The 20,596-nt window shown below is 41.4% G+C and overlaps 1 protein-coding gene across 1 annotated transcript in view; it reads left to right on the top strand.

Moving 5' to 3' along the window:
* Positions 1–20,596, top strand: part of LOC135202597 (uncharacterized) — a 146,900-nt gene that overhangs the window by 16,127 nt on the left and 110,177 nt on the right. Inside the window, exon 2 of the mRNA XM_064232107.1 lies at positions 19,080–19,235. Coding sequence (XP_064088177.1) covers positions 19,188–19,235 — 48 coding nt within the window. The 5' untranslated portion in view covers positions 19,080–19,187. The remainder of the gene's footprint in view (positions 1–19,079; positions 19,236–20,596) is intronic.

The following is a 20,596-nucleotide window of genomic DNA, read 5'->3' as shown; positions in this document are numbered from 1 at the left end:
ATGGACCTCTCCGACAATAAGGATCTGCACGATCTCTTAAGGTCGTTTGAAACCACCAAATTCCACAATGCAAGACCTCCGCCCTCATGGAATTTAGATGTGGTGTTGTGAAACATTGATGCTAAGTCCCTTTGAGCCTCTCCATGAAGCTTCTCTAAGGGACTTAACGAGGAAAACGCTTTTCCTAACTTCTCTGGCGACGGCGAAGAGAGTTAGTGAAATCCAAGCGTTCAGTAGCCTAGTGGGTTTCAAGGGAGACAGCGCTGTCTGCTCGTTGAAACCCTTCTTTCTTGGCTAAGAACGAGAACCCGTCTAATCCTTGGCCAAAGAGCTTTGGAATCAAAGTAATATCGAGTCTCGTGGGTCAAGAACCAGAGAGAGCCCTGTGCCCTGTCAGGGCTCTCAAGTTCTATGTGAATAGGACTAGAGAGATAAGAGGTCCCTCAGGTTAATCTCTGGTGCTCGGTGAAGAGACCGGGATTTGCCGTTGTCGAAGAATGCTGTTGCCTTTCTTTCTTGAGGGGGGGAAACGTCATTAAAGAGGCTCATTCATCTTGCCAGAAGACTGATATGAGCCTCTTTAAAGTGAAAGCTCACGAGGTCAGAGCCGTAGCTACCTCTCTTGCCTTCCAAAGGAACATGTCTATCAGAGATATTCTTGATAGCACCTCTGGAGGAGCAATTCCGTATTCGCCTCACATTACCTCCGGGATGTGAGAACGATTTACGAGAACTGTAGTTCTTTGGGACCTTAGATTTCGGCAGACACAGTTTTGGGGGCTGAAGGTAGCTCTCTCCCTATCCCTTAGCTTAGTTAGGTTAGTTTATTGTGTTTTTTGGTTGATGGTGAGATCTTCTGTGAAAATCTCCCATTCCATAGTGTTAATATCAGGGTTTTTTTTTTGTTTTACGTTAGTTGGTCAGGTGGTGGTCGGTTGCTGTGTTACTGCCATATGTTTGCCTAGATGGTCTTGTCGCATTGTGGTCACGTCCCCGTTGACAGAGCATCCAGAGAGCACCAGCACTACAGGTCATAACCTGGCTGGCAACTCTGATAAAGCATAAGCAGGCTTTAGGTGACAGTAATCACATAGTCTACTTTGCTATCAGGTAAGGAACAATAAGTTAATCTTTTATTTTAATTTACATTTCCTAAAAAATCCTAGTCTGTCTCTACCCACCATCCGAAGGTGTGATTCAGCTATATATATATCTGTCAGGTAAGTTTCATGAACAAAATGTTATTGTTATAATACAATTAAGTTTGTTCATACTTACCTGGCAGATATATATACTTAGAGTGCCCACCCTCCTCCCCTCAGGAGACAAGGGCCATGAATAAATATGAATAGAAAATGGGAATGGTTCCTGATATCCGCCGCCCAGCGGCGGGAATGGGTACTACCACCTGACCGCCCCACTACGTGTGCCGCGAATTTTGAAATTCTGTCGGACGTCAGAAATACAGCTATATATATATCTGCCAGGTAAGTATGAACAAACTTAATTGTATTATAACAATAACATGTTCACCACTTCATTTTTATGGGGAAGTATTCGTTTTTCATCAATCATTCTTGAGACAGTTTTCCAGCCAAGACTATTAGGGTGGTAATCCTTTAATCAAACGAGCCTTACTTTTGTTTATTTATTCATTTATTAACATGTAGCCTAGCACTGATATGTCTTTTTAACATAATTGTAATGTTAAATAAAAGGAGTAGTTACAAATTTGTTTCAGTCAACTATGAGAAATGAAGAATTACCATAGAATCATGCAGTGGCAGCAGACTATTATTTTTAAAAAATCCTTAATTGTCTTTCCTTATAACTTGGCTCGTCGTAAAGATATTGTCAGCATTGTGTATATGATTACCACCCTAATATTCTTGGCTGAAAAACGGTCTTGAGAGGAAGACGGAACAACACACTTCACCCATCTTCCCCTCTCTCGCTCAACTGTAATTCGTTAATCAAGATGCACCACTCTTGAGGCTCCAGCTGAAGTGAATCCACTATAATAACAGCAATGATATTGATGTCAGTGACTTAAGCAAATAAGGTGACAGCCTGAAGTAAGAAGCAGTACAATTCTCCTTTCTAGATACGGTCAATGCAGAAATAACATTTCCACAATTTCCATTTAACAGATGCTACTCCAAGTTAAGTCATATCATATCTGGCTAAAATGCACTTTATAAAAATTAAAAGTATATACTGATATACTTACGTGTAATGAAGTAACACGTAGCTTAGTAGGAGAGTAGGTGTGGTCCAATAAATTTGACATCTTGCTGTAATGAACAGGGAGAGAAGCAATTTTCCCGCCACTGTGTCTGGCTGTTTCATACAATCAACTTACCTGTCAGATATATACATAGCTAAGACTCTGTCGTCCCCGACAGAAATTCAAATTTCGCGCCACTCGCTACAGGTAGGTCAGGTGATCTACCGGCCTGCCCTGGGCGGCAGGACTAGGAACCATTCCCGTTTTTCTACTCATATATTTTCTGTCGCCGGTGTATCACATCGTTGCTGCCACCTCTTGACTGGAATTCGCTTTCTAAGCAATTGATCATCTTTTGGTGACTTTTGTGACGTACCTGGAGCGTTGTTTTGGGCATTCGCTACTGTGGACTGATTTGGACTTGCTTTGATTTTTTCTTCAGAATGTCTGATTCAAGTGTTTGTGTGAGAATGTGTGTGAATGTAGGCTGCAAGGTGAGGATACCGAAAGCTTCGGTTGATCCTTACACTGTATGTCGCAAATGTACGGGTTTTGATTGTTCTATTTCTAACACCTGTCATGAGTGTGAGAGGTTGAATGTTGAGGAATGGAAGACACTAACTTCTTACTTGAAGAAGTTAGAAAGGGATAGAGTCAGAAGGGCTGCATCTAAGATTGCGGGTAGTAGTACAAGGCCTATTGAGCCTTTGGATAATTCTAACTCTTCTCTTAATTATGATTCTGTATCAGGACCCTCACTGGCCGTACATTCAGATTCGGCATCGGAAATTGCTGAACTGAAGGCTACTCTTCACAGGATGAGATCCAAAATGGCTACCTCTTCCAAGCTCCCAAGCCCAGAGGAGAAGGAAAGTCGAAAGCCGTACGGAGGTTGTGGAGAATTCCCCCCGGTCAGGCGTCCCTTCAGCAGGTGCTGTATATAGACAGCCTGCTCAGGACCGCTATCGAAAAAGCGTCCTCAGAGAGTGCTTCTCTTCGTCCGCTTCTCCCTCTCCTAAACGAGGGTGGAAGGATTCGGACTTGTCCAGGCCCCTGAAAAGGCACTGGAGAGATCCTGGTTTGGATCAAGCCCAGAAACGCTTTTCGGAAGAAGCGCCTCCTTCTTTCAAGAGAACGAAGAGGGTTTTGCCGTCCCATGATGGGGGCAACACGCCTTTCGAGGTCTCCCTCTCCCGTTCAAGAAGACGCAGGAGAAGCGTCCAAGAGGATCATTTGGCGGTGCAGGAACAGCTTTCCGCCTTAGTAGGGAGTCCTTTCGAAGGATCCTCCTCGTAAGAAAGACGTCAGACTGCCGGTCAAGAAGACTCGTCTTCCTTCTCCCACCAGGAGTGAGGCTCCTGTGAGACGTGAGTCTTTTGAGAACTCAGATAGAGACTCGTGAGAAGATTTTGATTCGCCAGGCAAGCGCGTCGCGCCAGCCAAGCGCGAGGCGTCCTACAGACGAGAAGCGTCTTTAAGAGAGAGTCAGACAAGCGAGAAACGCATTACAGCGAGAGGATTCTCCCAGATGGGATACGTCTGCCAGATCAGCAGCTTCAGCCGAGCGCGAGGTAACAACCAGGCGTGAGCATTCATCCAAGCGTGAGGCTCCAGACAAGCATCTGTCACGCAAGGATGTGACATCAGGAAGACGCGAGACTTCAACAAGGTACGAGGCGTCAGTCAGGCGCGAGACTTTTGAGAGGCGCGAGGCACCAGTCAGGCACGAGGCGCCAGCCAAGCGCGAAGAATCAGTCAGGCGCGAGACGCCAGCCAAGCGCGAGGATCCTGCCAGGCGCGAGTCGCCAGCCAAGCGCGAGGAGTTCAGCCAGGCGCGAGACGCCAGCCAAGCGCGACGGCGCCAGCCAGGCGCGAGGCCGCCAGCCAGGCGCGAGGCGCCAGCCAAGCGCGAGGAGCCAGCCAAGTACTAAGAGCCAGTCAAGCATAGGAGCTCTTTACACTCTCTTAGCCCTCTCCTATTAGGAGTTTGTCTCCAGTAGAGAGAGTTGTTGGACAAGAAGACCCGGAACGGGAAGTGGCCTCTCCTACTGATCCGATTATGGAAGAGGAATCAGAGGACGAGTCTCACGGTAAAGAAGGACTGTCGAACTACAAAGTTTTGACAGCTCTCCTTCTCCAGGAATACGGAGATGCATTGATCCCTCCTGCCGCTCCTCCTCCTTCGCCTCGTTCTGTTTTCATGCTCGAAGACTCCGAAATCGTCGGCTTTCTTGAAGATGAGACCGACGATTTCTATGAAGAGAGCTCTGCAATCGCTGGATAACTGGATGCTACTAAGAAAGAGCTAGTAAGGACAGTCTTTTGCATGCCTCCCCCTAGACTTACGGGCAAGAGAGGGATTTTGGGATTTGGTACCAGACTGGGGAGAATATGGGTCTCACTCTCCCAGCTTCAGCTGAAGCTGACTTTTCCAGTCTGGTAGACGCATCCAGGAGACATAGCCTTCACACGGCTAAGATTACTTGGGGTCTTTCAGAGTTGGATCATCTCCTCAAGGGACTTTTTCACATTCTAGAAGTCTTTAACTTCCTAGATTGGTCCCTTGGGTGATTTGTCCAAGAAGGCTCATGCCCCTGAAGGGCTAGAACCGGATGTACTCCTGGCAATTTTGTCATGTATTGACAAGGCGGTGCAAGACGGCTCAGGGGAAGTTTCTTCCTTATTTGGAGCAGGTCTCTTGAAGAAGAGATCTGTGTTTAGCGCTTTCTTGACGAAAGCAGTGTCACATTCACAAAGAGCAGCTTTGTTATTCGCCCCTAGATCTGGAATTTCTTTTCCCTAACAGTGAAGGATATTTCCCGATCTCTGACGGAGAAAGCGACTCAGGATCTTCTCCTGCAATCGTCCAGGAAGAAGAGACCAGTGATGGTGGGAGAAAAGAAAGTGGCGTCTACTCCTGTTCGGCCCTTTCGAGGTTGGGCCATCAACTAGATTACCGCTAAAAGGAAAACGACCGAGAAGAGAGGTCGTGCCTCGTTCCGCCCCCTTTAAAAGGGGAAAAGTGAAGTGGCGCTCCTCCAAAACACCAGTAGGTGCCAAGGCTCCGGGGATTTTGCGGAAGCCTGGACTCGCATCGACACAGACCTTGGTCGATGTCGGTTCTTCAGAAGGGATATCTCTTTCCTTTCCTGGACAATCCTCCCCTGACGTCAACTCCGAGGGAATTGTCCGCCAATTACAAGGACCCTGTGTTGAAAGATACTCTTCAACAAATGGTGGATCAGATGTGGGACAAGAGAGCTATAGAACTTGTGCTGGATCAAAGCTCCCCGGGGTTTTACAATCGTCTTTTCTTTCTTGGTTGCGAAAGCCTCGGGGGGCTGGAGGCCAGTTCTGGATGTCAGCGCTCTGAACAAGTTTGTTTCAAAAACAGAAGTTCTCCATAAAGAAACCTCTGCTTCAGTCCTTCGGCTCTTCGCCAAGGGGATTGGATGTGTCTCTGGATCTCCAGGACGCCTATTTTCACGTCCCGATCCATCCTTCTCGAAGAAGTACCTCCGTTTCATGACGGGGGGGAAGGATCTTCCAATTCAGAGCCTTGTGCTTCGGCCTGTCGACGGCGCCTCAGGTTTTCACGAACCTTTTGAAAAATGTGGCGAGATGGCTTCATCTGAAAGGAATCAGTATATCTCTATACCTAGACGACTGGCTTATCAGAGCAAAGTCAGAGGAACAGTGTTTGGCGACCTGACTGTGACACTAAACCTAATAAAGACTTTAGGATTACTCGTGAACCTCGAGAAGTCCCAACTGATCCCCAGCCAGAACTTGGTCTATCTGGGGATTCGGATGGATTCTCGGGGTTTTCGAGTATTTCCTTCTCAAGAGAGACTAGCGAGAGGTTTAAGAAAAAGTCTCTCTCTCCTAAGGAAGGAACGGACTTCGGCGAGGGGAATGGTTGAGCCTGTTAGGGACCCTTTCCTCGCTCGACAGTTCTTTCATCTAGGAAGACTTCATCTCCGTCCTCTTCAGTTCTTCCTCAGAAGTTCGTGGAACATGAAGACAGGACTCCTCTCGACTTATTTCCATTCCAGATCTGATAAACGACATCTAGAATGGTGGTTCACTCCCACTGAGGGAAAACAAAGGTACTATCCCTGGAAATACAGAGCCCAAACCTTGTATTGTTTTCCGACGCGTCGGAAAAGGTTGGGGAGCAACTTTGGGAAAGAGAGAAGTGTCAGGCACTTGGAATGCTCTTCAAGTGTCCTGGCACATAAACTGCAAAGAACTGCTAGCTGTTCACCTAGCTCTAAAGAGCTTCGAACCGTTAGTATGCAACAAAGTAGTACAAGTGGAATGCGGACAATACAACCCTCGCTACTGGCATACATTCGGAAGCAGAGGTACTCACTCTGTATGCCCTTTTACGAACGTCACAAAGAAACTGCTGTTGTGGACATCCCAAAGGAACATCTCTCTCTTGACGAGGTTCGTTCAGGGAGTAAGGAACGTACGAGCGACAGGCTGAGCAGCAGGAGGAACCAGGTCCTTCATACCGAGTGGACCCTCCACTCAGAAGTTTGCCTCAAGCTCTGGTCTCTTTGGGACTCCTCATGTCGACCTCTTTGCCACGTTCCTCTCGAGGAGACTGGAAGTCTTCTGTTCAGTAGTAGAAGATCCCAGAGCTCTAGCAGTAGACGCCTTCCTACTAGATTGGTCTCAGGTAGACGTTTACGCTTTTTCCCCCCATTCAAGATTCTGGGGCAAGTACTCAGGAAGTTTGTGATTTCAAAGGGACAAGAATGACCCTGATAGCCCCCTTTTGGCCAGCTCAAGAATGGTTTCCAGAGGTACTGGATGGATAGTAGACTTCCCCTAGTTCCCTTAACCTTCCCCAGTCCCTTCCAAACAAGGATGGGTATCTTCTCAGACAGCCACACTTCGAGAGGTTTCATCAAACCTCCCCGCTCTCGCTCTGACTGCCTTTCGACTATCGAAAGACTTGTCAGAGCGAGAGGCTTTTCTATAGTTAAAGCAGCAAGCTCGATCGCTAGAGCCCGGAGAACTTCCATTATCCGGGTTTACCAATCCAAGTGGGAAGTTTTTAGAAGGTGGTGTAAGTCGAAGAAGTTGTCCTCCCCTCCAGTACCTCTGTAACAGAAATAGCTGATTTTCTTTGTTATTTCTGAGGGAAGAATCGCAGCTCTCCGTAGCACGATAAAGGGCTATAGAAGTATGCTATTGGCCGTCTTTAGGAATAGAGGCCTAGATTTGGGAAACAATAAGGATCTGCATGATCTGATTAGGTCGTTTGAGACCAAGAAGTCTAGAATGACTTCTCCCCCTAACTGGAATCTAGACGTAGTGCTGAAGGTTCTTAGCTTCAAGAGAGATTTGAACCCCTACATTTGGCCTCGTTTCGGGTGATATAAACGAGAAAATGTTTATTCCTTTTGTCACTGGCAACGGCAAAAAGGGTTAGCGAACTGCACGCCCTTAGTGACAAAGTCGGGTTCAATATAGATTCAGCCATCTGTTTCCTTCAAGGAATTATTCTTGGCGAAGAATGAAAATCCTTCGAACCCCTGGCGAGAAAGAAACTTCGAGTAAAAGGATTATCGGGTTTTCGTCGGCAGGGAACCGGAGAGGTCTCTTTGCCAGTAAGGGCATTAAAGTTTTACTTAAAGAAAAAGGAACAGTTGGGAGGTTCTAGACAAGGCCTGTGGTGCTCAGTGAAGGATCCATCAAGACCTATGTCTAAGAATGCATTAGCCTTTTTTGTCAGGAACGTAATTATGGACGCTCATAATGGCTTGCACGGACGATTCTTTAAAACTCCTGAGAGTAAGAGCTCATGAAGTGAGAGCAGTGGCCGACGTCTCTCTCTTTTCAGAGAAATATGTCGCTGAAGAATATCTTGGAAGCGACATATTGGAGATGTAATTCGGTGTTTGCGGCTCACTATTTGAAGGACGTGCGTGTGACCTATGAAAAAAATGTTTTTCATTAGGTCCTTTTGTGTCTGCGGGCACAATCCTGGGTACAGGGAGCTTACAACCAATCCTTAAATTTTTTTACTACTTAAGTCTAATAGATATGTTCTAGACTTTCTGCTGAACAAGTGCAGTTGCCGCACAAGCGGCCAGTCACTTCAGTTCAGTAAGGAACTCTTGTGATATCTTGTAATAGATAAAATTTTTTTTTTTTTAAATTATTGTGTGCTTGTGCATTGTGGTTTGAGTTACGGTTGTTGCGAAGAGTTGGGGATAACTCTGAGCAATTTTTTTATACTAACATGGTGGTTAGGATCAGGTGGTCGGGATTGGTTGTGTGCTCCTTAATAAGGTGTGTTGTCATGTAAGTGGATCAGCACCCATTGACAAAGTCCTTTCAGGCTCTGCCGAGTAAGTGGATAAGACCCCTTCGGCAGACCCACAAGAATTCTGGCCATAGATCACATATCTCGCTAAAGTTTCTTGAGGTGATGGCAGACTACGGGGAAAACACCCACGAAGTCTACCACCTATCAGGTAGGAACCAAGGTTTTTTAATTTATACCTACAACAGATGTTGTTTACCTGTATTCTAGTAGTAGCTGTCTCTTACCCTCCACCGAAGGGTGCCAATCAGCTATGTATATATCTGACAGGTAAGTTGATTGTATGAAAATGATATTGTTATAATACAATAAAGTTTCATACATACTTACCTGGCAGATATATACGATTAGGGCCCACCCAGCCTCCCCGCAAGGAGACAGGTGGAATAGAAAATATATGGACGTCGAAAAACACGGGTGAATGGTTCCTTAGGCCGCTGCCGCCCAGGGCAGGCCGGTAGATCACCTGACCTACCTGTAGCGAGTGGCGCGAAATTTGAATTTCTGTCGGGGGGACGAGGAGTCTTAGCTATGTATATATCTGCCAGGTAAGTATGTATGAAACTTTATTGTATTATAACAATATCATTTCCATTCACCACCTTTAAAGACAGCTTACATTCAACAAAAAGAACAATATCCTATTTCGAATAGTAACGGTGTAATTCGCATACAGTTGCAAATGTATACCCAGGTATCCTTTTATTTACCTAAAACTTACACATAGTGTAACTATTTAAAGCCCAGGACGCAGTGTTACCATGCACGAACACCACAGGCGGGTGGACAGAAGGGAAAAAACCAAGTATAGTATTACAGCACCAAATCCAAAGAGTGGCATATCTGCAAAAAAAGGTGCTAGTCGTAGTAGTAGCGGGTAGCGGGGCCTTGGATCGGCTCCTCTGTAGACGAGGGATATTGAGGAAGGGAGAACCTAAATGGCAAGGGACCTCTGGTAGTGGTTTCCACTCACCCCAGATACCATACTGACACCTTTATTGAAGGTGAGCGAGCCAGTCTATTCTGGCATTACGATTTTAGTTTTTCTCTGCTAATTATAGCAATATTTTACCTTAGAAATGAAGACTAAAGGAAGCATTTCCCTTTTTATAAGCCACTTTATAAGTAGTACAGGCAGTCTGTTCCTGGTGGCGGGACGGACAACCGAAAATCAGCTATTTTCGTGGTTTTTGCCACCGATAACTGGGGGCTGCCTGTATGTATGTGGAATCTAAAGGAATGTTAGCTGATAGTCAATACGCATTTGGAGAGCAGTTAGGTACCTACATGCCCTTTCGAGACTTTATGTACAGTAATACCCCGAACTTACGCGAGTTTAAGTTCCAGACCCCCTCGCGCAAAGGGAAGTCAACCGTAAGTTTAGAACGGTCTCTAAAAATGTTAATAAATAAATGCTTACTTCTAGAGTTTGAACACTAAATATGACCCTAATCCTACTCCCTAAATATTAAGCTAATTTTTAAATGGAAGTTAAAGTTACTGTAATTTGATTTAAAAGTTAGCTTAATACATTAACCATAAAAAAAGAAATAAATGGTTGGTAAAAATATAGGAGTGCGTACATAAGTACAACATAGTTCTCTCTTCTTTCTCCCTACAGTAGTACCTCAGACTTCGAACTTAATCCGTTCCAGAAGGCTGTTCAAAGTACGATTTGTTCTTAATATGAAACAAATATCCCCATAAGAAATAAAGGGAATCAGGATAATTCATTCCACCCAACCCAAAAAGTCCCCCTTTTCACATTTTTTCTATTACTATAATGTGTTCAAAAGTTAAATTAAGAGTGTAAAGTAATGAAACAGTACGTTATATGAAGAAAAATTTTCCAAATTTTATTTTTTCTTTGTACGATTTATGAACTGTTTGGTGAAAATGGCGCCTGACTGGCTGGGGGATGGAGGGAGGAGAGATGGGAACCTTTGAAGAAACCGAATTGGTTGCAGTATGCAAAGGTTGATAACAAAATCAATTTTATTCACTTATTAGTTACAAGGATAATCAAAGGAATCGAAAGTGTGTGTGTCCAATTGTGTAAGAGAGAGAGAGAGAGAGAGAGAGAGAGAATCAGCATGTTTACACTTGGTTCTAAAGTGTATGAAAGAGATTAATCATGCCACAATACATCAACTTACTGTTGGCAAATGGCAAACTTTTAAAACAAACTTGAGAATTTTGCAAACAAATAAGAAAAAAGTCAAGAATGCAAGAAAAGGAAAGTGAGATAAATAACTTTTCACAAGGAAGCTATTTAAACAAACAATCGAAGCATGCAGGAGCTGGAAGTGGCGCCAGTTTGTTTATTACAAAGCTTAGTTACTTTTACAGTAAAAAAATCGTAAAAATAATTGTCACTAGTTAGGTATTTTACTGTAACAATAAAGTTGATTTGGGCAGATAGAGTGTAAGTGAAAGAAATGGGCGAATAATCATCCTAGCCCAGTTGATAATGCAGTGGGAAGCGGAGCCCTTCTTCCCTCTCCTCTATCATCTGACTCAGCGCACTGAACACTGACTCGACCAAGTTTTTTATTTATTTATTTATTTATTTTTTTTTTTTACCTAGCACTGGCATGTGACTGCTTTTTTTTTTGGATGTACTATTTAGTAAAGATTTTACTGTCTCCTCTCTCCTCAACAATACGACAACACGATAACTTAAAATCATTCATTCATTATTCCTCAAAAATATAAATGGCCCCTCCCTCTACCTAAGATAGCTGTGTGTCCCTGCAATGACAAATGATTTTGTTGATCGTTTATGCTAAATTTTATTGTGAAAAGCTTTGTTCTTTTATTTACTATGTTGTTAATATTGTTCAAATAGACCACTGAACACTGGCTCAACTAAGACTTTTTTTTTCTGTTGCATTTGTTTTAATATTTTATTACGTAAAATTTATTGGGAAATTCCCATTTTTTTATGTGAATTGTTATTGCTTTTACATACATACAGTAATATTTTAACTCTCTCTTCTCCGTCCCTCCTCAATACAATATATCAACACTCCTTTGTTCAAGTCTCAAGTCAGCTGGGCTTGACAGCACCGCAGTTATGTACGATTTACACATCTTTTATGCTAAATTCTATATTGCGAGTTGAACTTTATATTAAGTGCTTTATTTTTTTATTTTGTCGAATATGGTTATCATTAAACTATATATTGTAAATGAAAAAATTTTGAATACAGTTTAACTTGTAAAACCTAGTAGGCCGTTGAATACAAGTTATAATCTAGATAATCAGTCAGTTTGAAGTATGAGCATTTGTTCAACAAACAATACAAAATTTTCTCGAAAATATCGTTCGAAAAACGGAAAGTTCGACATAAGAAACGTTTGATCTAAGAGGTACCACTGTATTTCTTAAAAACATACTATTAAAAAAAATTTGTTATTTAATTATTATTTATTATTGATTATTATTATTATTATTATTAATTATTTGAAAAAGAGAGAGAGAGAGTGATAATTAGTTAGGTTCCAATTAAAAGTTATATTGTGAATTTGTGCAATTTGAATTGCGTACGATTGAGGTGAGAATCTTTGAGTGGGTGGATATGGTTAGAACTACTTCAAGATTTCCTGAAAGGTAGGTAGCTGTGATAGCCTCTTGATGGGGTCTTTGTGTTCCAAGACCTATTTTCTATGGAGTTCCACAGGATAGTGTTCTTGGTAAGTCGAAATATCAATTGAATACATATTGTTGTCAACAAAATTTAGTTATTTTTCCGTTAGTAGATGATGTTAAGGGTATGTTTATTGCGTAAAAAGTCAACAGATTGCGTTCGATATTTTCACTTGATTTCATCAGAATACTAAGGAGCTTTACATGTTTATCTTTTATCGGAATGAAAATGTTCAAATGTGTTTTTTCATGACAAATAGTTTTGATTAAGATATGGTTTTCTCAAATTTTGTTTATGGTGGAGTTTGATGGTTGAAATGCAAGCAGACTGCTGTTGTTATCGGATTCGGTTCATAGGAAATCAGGTGTTTCTGGCTGTGTGCATTCACACTACAAGTAATACAATATTCCTTTATCAATATACAGTCAGTCCCCAGTTATCGGCAGTCTCAGTTAATGGTGACCCGGTTTTGTCTACGCCATAAAATCAGTGATTTATGGCGCCATAAGGACTTGGAGATTTGGTTATTGGTGCCATAAGGTGCTGATGATAGAGTTATGGTGCCATTAGATACCTAACATAGGCGCCATTAACAGAAACTTGGTGCCATAGATTGCCGAGTTTCAGTCAATGGCAATTTTTGCTTATCAGCGCCCCACCAAGAACGGAACCCCTGTTGATAACCTGGGACTGCCTGTACTATTTCTTCAGTAAAAGAGTAAATAATTAACTAAAAATACTAAGTATGAAAAAAGTTGGTGCTTCTAATGAACCTTTCTGGGGATTTTTGTGTGTTCGTGGCTTGAAGCACGCTTCGCGAACCTGAACAAAAATTTTGTCAACATCTGGTTCATAACCCGATTTGTTTGTGAACAGGACTGTTTGTGAGCCGAGATACCACTGTACAAGCAATATGGTTGTTGACCTGGAAAACAAGATTGTTCAGTATGCCAATGATGAAGCAGTTCTGTATGTAGTAAAGTCTCCACATATGAGAAATGAAGCTGCTTTCAGCCTCAGTCGGGACATGGACCGGATAGGTGAATGGTGTACGTTGTCCGTGGGGTATGAGGTTGAACTCCAAAACAAAATCACTACTGATTAGCAGATCTCGTACAGATTTTCCACCTCATCCTCCCCTTCAGGTGGATGGGACTTTGCTGAATAAGACATCTTACTGTTGAGAAACATCTAATGAAAATTTCAGCTAATGCTACATGAAAGTTAGGTATGGTTTGTAACGGTGATAAAATTCAGTGCAAACTGTTTTAGATTATTTGTAGTTCCTTTACTAGAGTACTGTTCTCTGGTTTGGTTGTCTGCTTCTGCCACAGATTTATCTCTTTTAGATAGAGTGGTTTTGGTGGTAGGTTTCTGTTTCCTAATATTAGCAGTTATGACTATGACCATCAACTGATGGTCTCTTGTTTGTCAATTTTTAATGGATTATATTTTGATAGAGATCTTTCACCTTCACAATTAATCCCAGATCCCTTTATCTGCCGAGAGTTATCAGTTTCACTGAACAGCATCATCAGTATGCAGTCAATGTTCCTTGCTGTTGATGAACTTCTCAGTTCCAGAGGTTCTTTATCCCACACACTGTTGAACTGTGGAACAATCACCCAGAGGATGTCATGCAATTACACCTTGAAAGTTCAAGCAGAAGTGCAGTGTATTACTACCCTAATGCTATTTTCCTTGCATTGAATACATTTTTATACATTTATTGATTTATTTTCTTTATTGAATAAGTGAGATCTCTTCTTTCTGTATTTCCCTTTACCTTCTCTTCTTCTTATATTCTTTGAAAGTTTGAATTTCAGGTCAATGGTCCCTATGAATAAGGTTTATCTTGTGAATAATAGTAATATATTTACAACAGTGATATAAGCAGTGCAACCTGTTTAAGATAATTTGTCCTTCCTTCACTAGAATACTGTTTTCTGGTGGGGATGTCTGCTTCTGCCTGAGATTTATCTCTTATAGGTGCAGTGGTTCATGGTGGTAGGTTTCTTAACAGCTACCAATATGCTGCTGTTCAGAAACCTACCACCATGAACCAGAGGACCTTTATTCCTCACACTATTGGACTGTGGAATTGTCTCCCTTAGGATATAGTGCAATTGGAGCTTCAAAAGTTAAAGCAGAGGTGCTGTGCATTAATACCATAATACTAGTATTCTCCTTTCATATGTATTTATTAATTTATAAAAATTATTTTTTCATTTTTTTTTTTATACCCCTGTGGTACGGGTGTAAGAATACAGTGGACCCCCCGTATTCGCGTTCTCCGGATTCGCGGACTCACACATTCGCAGATTTCTCTCTGGAACGTTTCCCTGCATTATTCGCGGAAAATTCGTGCATTCGCGGTATTTTTCTATGAGAAATATCCACAAATTCCTGGTTTTTGTTATCAATTTCATCATAAAATGCACTTTTTGTGATAAAACTATTAAAAAAACCAAGTATGAAAATTTTTAGTGGTTTTTCTTTAGTTTTAACTAACAAAATAGGCTGTTTTTAGCGTTTTTATAGGGGTTCCAAACATTCGCGGATTCTAACTATTCGCGGGGGGGTCTGGTACGCATCCCCCGCGAATACGGGGGGACCACTGTACTACCACCATAGGTCCTGTGTGTCGTAAAAGGCGACTAAAAGGACAGTTGCTGCCGTGCAGTCTTATGTTTTTTAGTAAAAGGCTGGGCCCACTGCCAATAACTGAAAACTGCTGCCTGGCAGGTGGACTTTTTAGTGAAAGACGAGGCCCACCGCCAATAACTGTGGTGGATGACAGCAAGGGCATGCTGTCGTAAAAACCCCTTTGCCAGACAAATAAACCATGCCTGATGTTTTAAGGAATATGAATGCAGCTAGGGCGTTCCCTGTAAGTGATACGCATCAGAATCCTCATCCTGGCGTGATAAATGGGTGAAGGGTACTGCAGGGGTCATGGCTGCAACCAAAGAAGTTCGTGAAAAAGTGGATGATAGGAGTAGGTACATGGAATGTTGGTACTCTAACAGGGAGACTGAGAGAGGTAGTAGATGTGATGGAAAGGAGGAGGAAAGATTTCTTGCGTGTGTGCAGGAGACTAAGTGGAAAGGGAGTGGAACTAAAGAGAAAAGAAATGAGTATAAGCTCTATTACAGTAGGTCATGAGAGGTAAGAATTGTACTAGTTGGAATTACAGTAAGTAACAGCTGGAAGGAAAAAGTGGTGGAAGTAAAGAGAGGAAATGATAGGCATTTGAAGATTCCAATATAACTCAGATAGGGTGCCAAGAGCAAGAGGAAGAATTATTTAGACAAGAGTTTGAGGCTGTCATTAGAACAGTGAGAGAGGAGGAGAAACTAATATGTAATAGGAGCTGATATGAATGGCAGGGTGGGAAAGAAGAGATGATTATGAGGAGGTACATGAAGGCCATGGGTTTGGAATTAGAAATGATGATGGGGATTATATATTAGTGATATCTCAGAGTTTTGAATTGGCATGTATGAACACATGGTTTCATAAGTTGGATATGTACTCGATAACTTATGAAGGTGGAGGAGTGCAAAGCCAAATAGATTACATCCTGGTTAGAGGAGCTGACAAAAGTAATGTGATGAACTGCAAAGTGATCTTAGGAGAACCATGTGTTTAAACAGCATAGGTTGGTGGTGGTGGATTTAAAATGAGAGGTAGGAAACCCAAAAAGAAAAAGAGGAGATCTAGAATTAAGATTTGGGGCCTTAAAGGAGAAAAGGGGGGAGCAATTTTGGAGGACTGTGAGAGCGAAATAGCTGAAAAGGGGAAATGTAGAATCTGGACAGGGTATCAGAGTGGAAAATATCTGGGCAAACATGAGAGAAATACGTGTCAGGGGAAGCAGAGGAACTGGCTAGAAGAATCAGTGGACGTGGAGTGTTGAGAGGAGAAAAGTGGTGGTGGAAGGTATCACAGTGGGCAGAGGAACAGTACAGAGAATAGGAAAGAAATGCAAGAAGGAGGGTAGATATGGCTATTGGAAGGGCAGCAGAGCAGTTGAATGAAAGGCTAGGAACAAGAGATGGAAGAAAGGATAGCTATAAGGTTTCAAACTTGAGGAAAAGGCAGAGGGAGGATTTGGGTAAATTGGATAGAGATGGAAATATATTGTATAGGGATGAACATTAAGGAGAGATGGAGAGAGTATTTTGAACAACTTTTAAGTACTGAAAATGAGAGAGAGGAGAGAGGGTAGAGGGACCAGTGATGGAGATACAAATTCAGAAGTAAAGAGAGCATCAAGTTAAATGAAGAATGGTAAAGCACCAGGTCCATCAAGAGTTCCAAATAGAAATGATCAAATTACTAGGTACAGAGGGGAGAAGTAGATGTGGGATTTTTTAAAAGCTATATGGGAAGAGGAAGAAATACAGAGGGGGAGAAATGGATGCAGGATTTTTCAAAAGCTATATGGAAAGAGGAAGACATGCCAAGGGACTGGGAGGAGAGTCTAATGGTATCCTGTACGTATATACAAGCAGAAGGGCGATGTCATGGATTGTGGTAACTACAGGGGAATTAAACTAACAGAACGTGAAATTGAAAGTTTAGAGAGGATACTGGATGAAAGATTAAGAGAGATTGTAAAAATCGGGAAACAGCCTTATGGATTCATGAGGGGGTGGAAAAGGGAACGGTGGATGTGACTCTTCATAGTAAGGCAGTTATAGGAAAAGAGGCTAGAGGGAAACCAGGAGCTCTATTTTGCATTTTTATAGACTTGGAGAAAGTATACGATAGAATCCCAAGAGAAGTGATGTTTTCGTTTTTGATGAAGATTAAAGTCTAAGAAAAGTCGGTTAGGCTGGTTGAGACGATGTATCAAAGAAAGAGCACAAAAGTAATAACAGCAGTTGGGGAAACAGAAAACTTTGAAGTTAAGTCATTACACCAGGGGTCAGGATTAAGCCCATTTTTGTCTGTGCTGGTCATGGATGTGTTAAGTGAAGATACCAAGACTGAAGAGCTGTAGTTGTTGTATGCAATGAGCTGGTGATTACTGCCAAATATGAGGAAGACCTACAGAGAAGGATTGGAGGTTTTTGGTGAGCACTAAGGAAGATAGGGGCAGAATAGTAAAGCAAGAAAGAAGAGCCTCTATTATAAAACAGGTGCAAAAGTTTAAATACTTAGTATCTACTTTAAGCCAAGAGGGAAGTTGTGAGGCTGAAGTTGACAGAGAGGTAGCTTGAGTAGTATGTGATAAGAAAATGCCATTGTTCATACACGAATAAACCTACGGTCTTAACAATAGGATAATTTCTATCACCTGGCTCTATCCAGTTAAATTGCAGATGAAAGTAAGGAATCATGTGAGATCTCACAACGCTTGCTCGCATCGGGTGAAGAGTGGTCAAGGACCACTCACCCACGCCACAGCACCAGTCTTCTTAAACCGCCTGGACGAGAATTGTAGTTGACCTCTCTTGGCCTTTACCCGGTTCTTTGCCCATTTTCGCTTGTGTTTGTGTGTGTGTGTGTGTGGCTGCTTTGTTCTCTGCATCGAGTTGCAAGCGTGTTACAACCTCCCATGTTTGTGTCAGTCAAGCTAAAAGTCAAGATCTTTGTGTATAGCACAGTGATAATGTATGGATCAGAAACATGGCCTCTAAGAAGAAAAGAGGAAGTAAAGGTTGAGACAACAGAGATGAGAATGCTGAGGTGGATTATGGGAATATCGCTGCTCGAGAGATTGGAAAATGAAGAAATAAGGAGAAGGGCAGGCTTAATAAAGATTACAGAGGTAATAAGAGAGTCACGATTGAGGTGGTATGGGCATGTGTTGAGGATGGTTGACAAGGAGGTAGTGAAGAGGGCTTGGAAGGAACCTGTGAGAGGAAGAAGATTGAGAAGGAAACAGAGAATTAGATGGCGAGATGAAGTGAAGGAGGAAGATATGGAGAGAAGAGGTTTAATGGATGATGATGCCTTTGATAGAAGGAAGTGGAGAGGGCGCATTTGGCAACCGACCCCTTAATGTAGGGATAATGGTGGGAAAGAAAAAGAAAATTATTTTTTCTTTTTAATAAGCGAGATCTATTCTTTCTGTACAGTGGGCCCCTGAATACGTGTTCTCTGGATTTGCGGCCTCACGCATTCGCGGATTTCTCTCTGGAAGATATCCCCCTTTATCCATGGGAAATTCACCTATTCGCTGTATTTTTCTATGAGAAATATCCACAAATTCTTGTGTGTGTTTTTTTTTTTTTTATATATCCAACATTAAAAGCATATTTTGTTATAAAACTTAAAAAACTAGTTATAAAAATATTTAGTCGGTTTCTTGTGTTTGAACTAACAAAATAGGCCATTTTAATTGTTTTTATAGGGGTTCAAACTATTTTCAGCGTCGGTAAGCAGTTTATCTGTGCCAGTAAGTGATTTATTGGTGTCAATAACCGGTTAACTGTGCCATTAAGTGGTTTTTGTTCCTACACGTTACACAAACCCTCGGTCCTTTGCATTAGGAATTACTTTCAAATGTAAAGGACCTCAGGTTTGTATAGTTAGGAAAAATAAATTTTACTCTAAAAAAAACTGTGATATCAGCGCTTATGGTGTCATAAATGCCATTTATTTTATTACCAAAATTATTCTGATGTTCTGTTTAACAACGATTCAGTTATCATCGCTCAGCCAGGAACGGAACTTCTTCCATTAATTGGGGACTGCCTTAATAATATAAATGTAAGCTTAAAAGTACTAGTGTACATCATCCTTTATTAGGTTTCATTAGACCATGCAAACCTGCTGTAGGAAACCACAATGGGATTATGAAGTGTCTTATTTATATAAACACCCCCCCTTTTTTTTTATTGTGCAGGCTTGACTACAGTGGCGCAGCGCATGTTGGCTGTGACCTAATCTCTGGAGAAGACGTGAGCTCCGCGACCATCACTACGCGGGGAACTCCAAACCATTGTAGTGCACCATGTTTCATCGCTTCCATGACCTGAAAACTGGGCAAGACCCCGAGATGGTAAGCAGTTACCTTATAAATTTTTGGTATGATTATTCATGCTTTATTGTACTATTAATTTTGAAGGGCTTCACTGAACTATATAAAAGAACGTTGAGATAGACTGTCTCTTGTAAAACTTATACTTTATTGGAATTTTTTTTTAAATATAAAAATCACTTTACTGATTACTGTATGTTGGTTTTTGGAAGGTTTATTCTGTTAGTCATTATAACAGAATGGATCATTATAACAGAATGGATTATTAAAGGGGTTGCTAAATGAGACCTATGAAAAACTACTGAATCCTCTTGGGCTTTGGCAATTCTCTGTAGGTACAGGGTGAAATTGAGAATATTCAGTAATTGTTTTCCTAAAGGGGAAAACTTTTGGTCAGGTTATCATGTATTTTTAGTATGCTTGCATGCATGTGTTGTAGTGGATACTAATTTTTTTACGTGTGTCCATGCATTATGTTCTTTGGTTTTTCATGGCAGGATAAGCATATAATATGGTTATCTTATAACTGTCAAGTGCCTGAGTACAATAGCGAAGCTATTTAAGCAATATATACATACATAGTGAAGCTTTCCAAATATTTTCAGTTGGAGTTTTTTATTTTGTTGATGTGATTGTTTGAATTTGATAAAATGAGTATTTAAGAGTACATTGCACATTTTGATTGTACTTGCACCCACCTTTTAAATTTTTTGCATCTGCAAATGAGTCAGGTTTTTCTTTTGATTCAGCTGGAGTGTACATCACTGAACAGTAAAGCATTAAACTGGTAGTACTATATGGTTTGGATTATAAACCTGTATGGAATAAAAATTTTGATGTGGAAAGAGTTTACAAAACCATCTTTGAGTGCTTTCTGTACTGAAGGTATTCAAGTATGTACTGAAACTGGAGAACAAATAATAATAATAATGGTTGCAGATGAACCTAGCATAAGGTTCGAATGCTTTTAATATCCAACAAAGACCATCAACACTCACATACTATATTACTGTGGACCTGCAACCATTGTCATCATTTTCGACACTGAAAACTGTGCCCAATAATAATTAATAATAATAATAGTAATAAAGGTAATGATGATGATAATAAAATTAAGGAGTATTTTATCTCTGAAAAGGTCATGGACTAAGAGCAAGTCAACCAGACACATTTGTAGCCTTTGGTGGTTAACTCTGATGGTTGTGGTATTATATATCAACATGGTGTCCTGGATTTATTGCAGTTCTACATTACTGATGAATTGTACTACAGAGTAATAAGCTGTTCAACTTAAGTGCTTGCCTCTCTAGTTGCTCTCAGTTACCAATGTCATCATTTTATTAAAATACCATAATATCAGACACATTGTTAGCATGTATTCC

This window comes from Macrobrachium nipponense, chromosome 30, assembly GCF_015104395.2.
Source record: "Macrobrachium nipponense isolate FS-2020 chromosome 30, ASM1510439v2, whole genome shotgun sequence".
Lineage (NCBI taxonomy): Eukaryota > Metazoa > Arthropoda > Malacostraca > Decapoda > Palaemonidae > Macrobrachium > Macrobrachium nipponense.
This window is presented reverse-complemented; position numbering and strand designations above follow the sequence as displayed.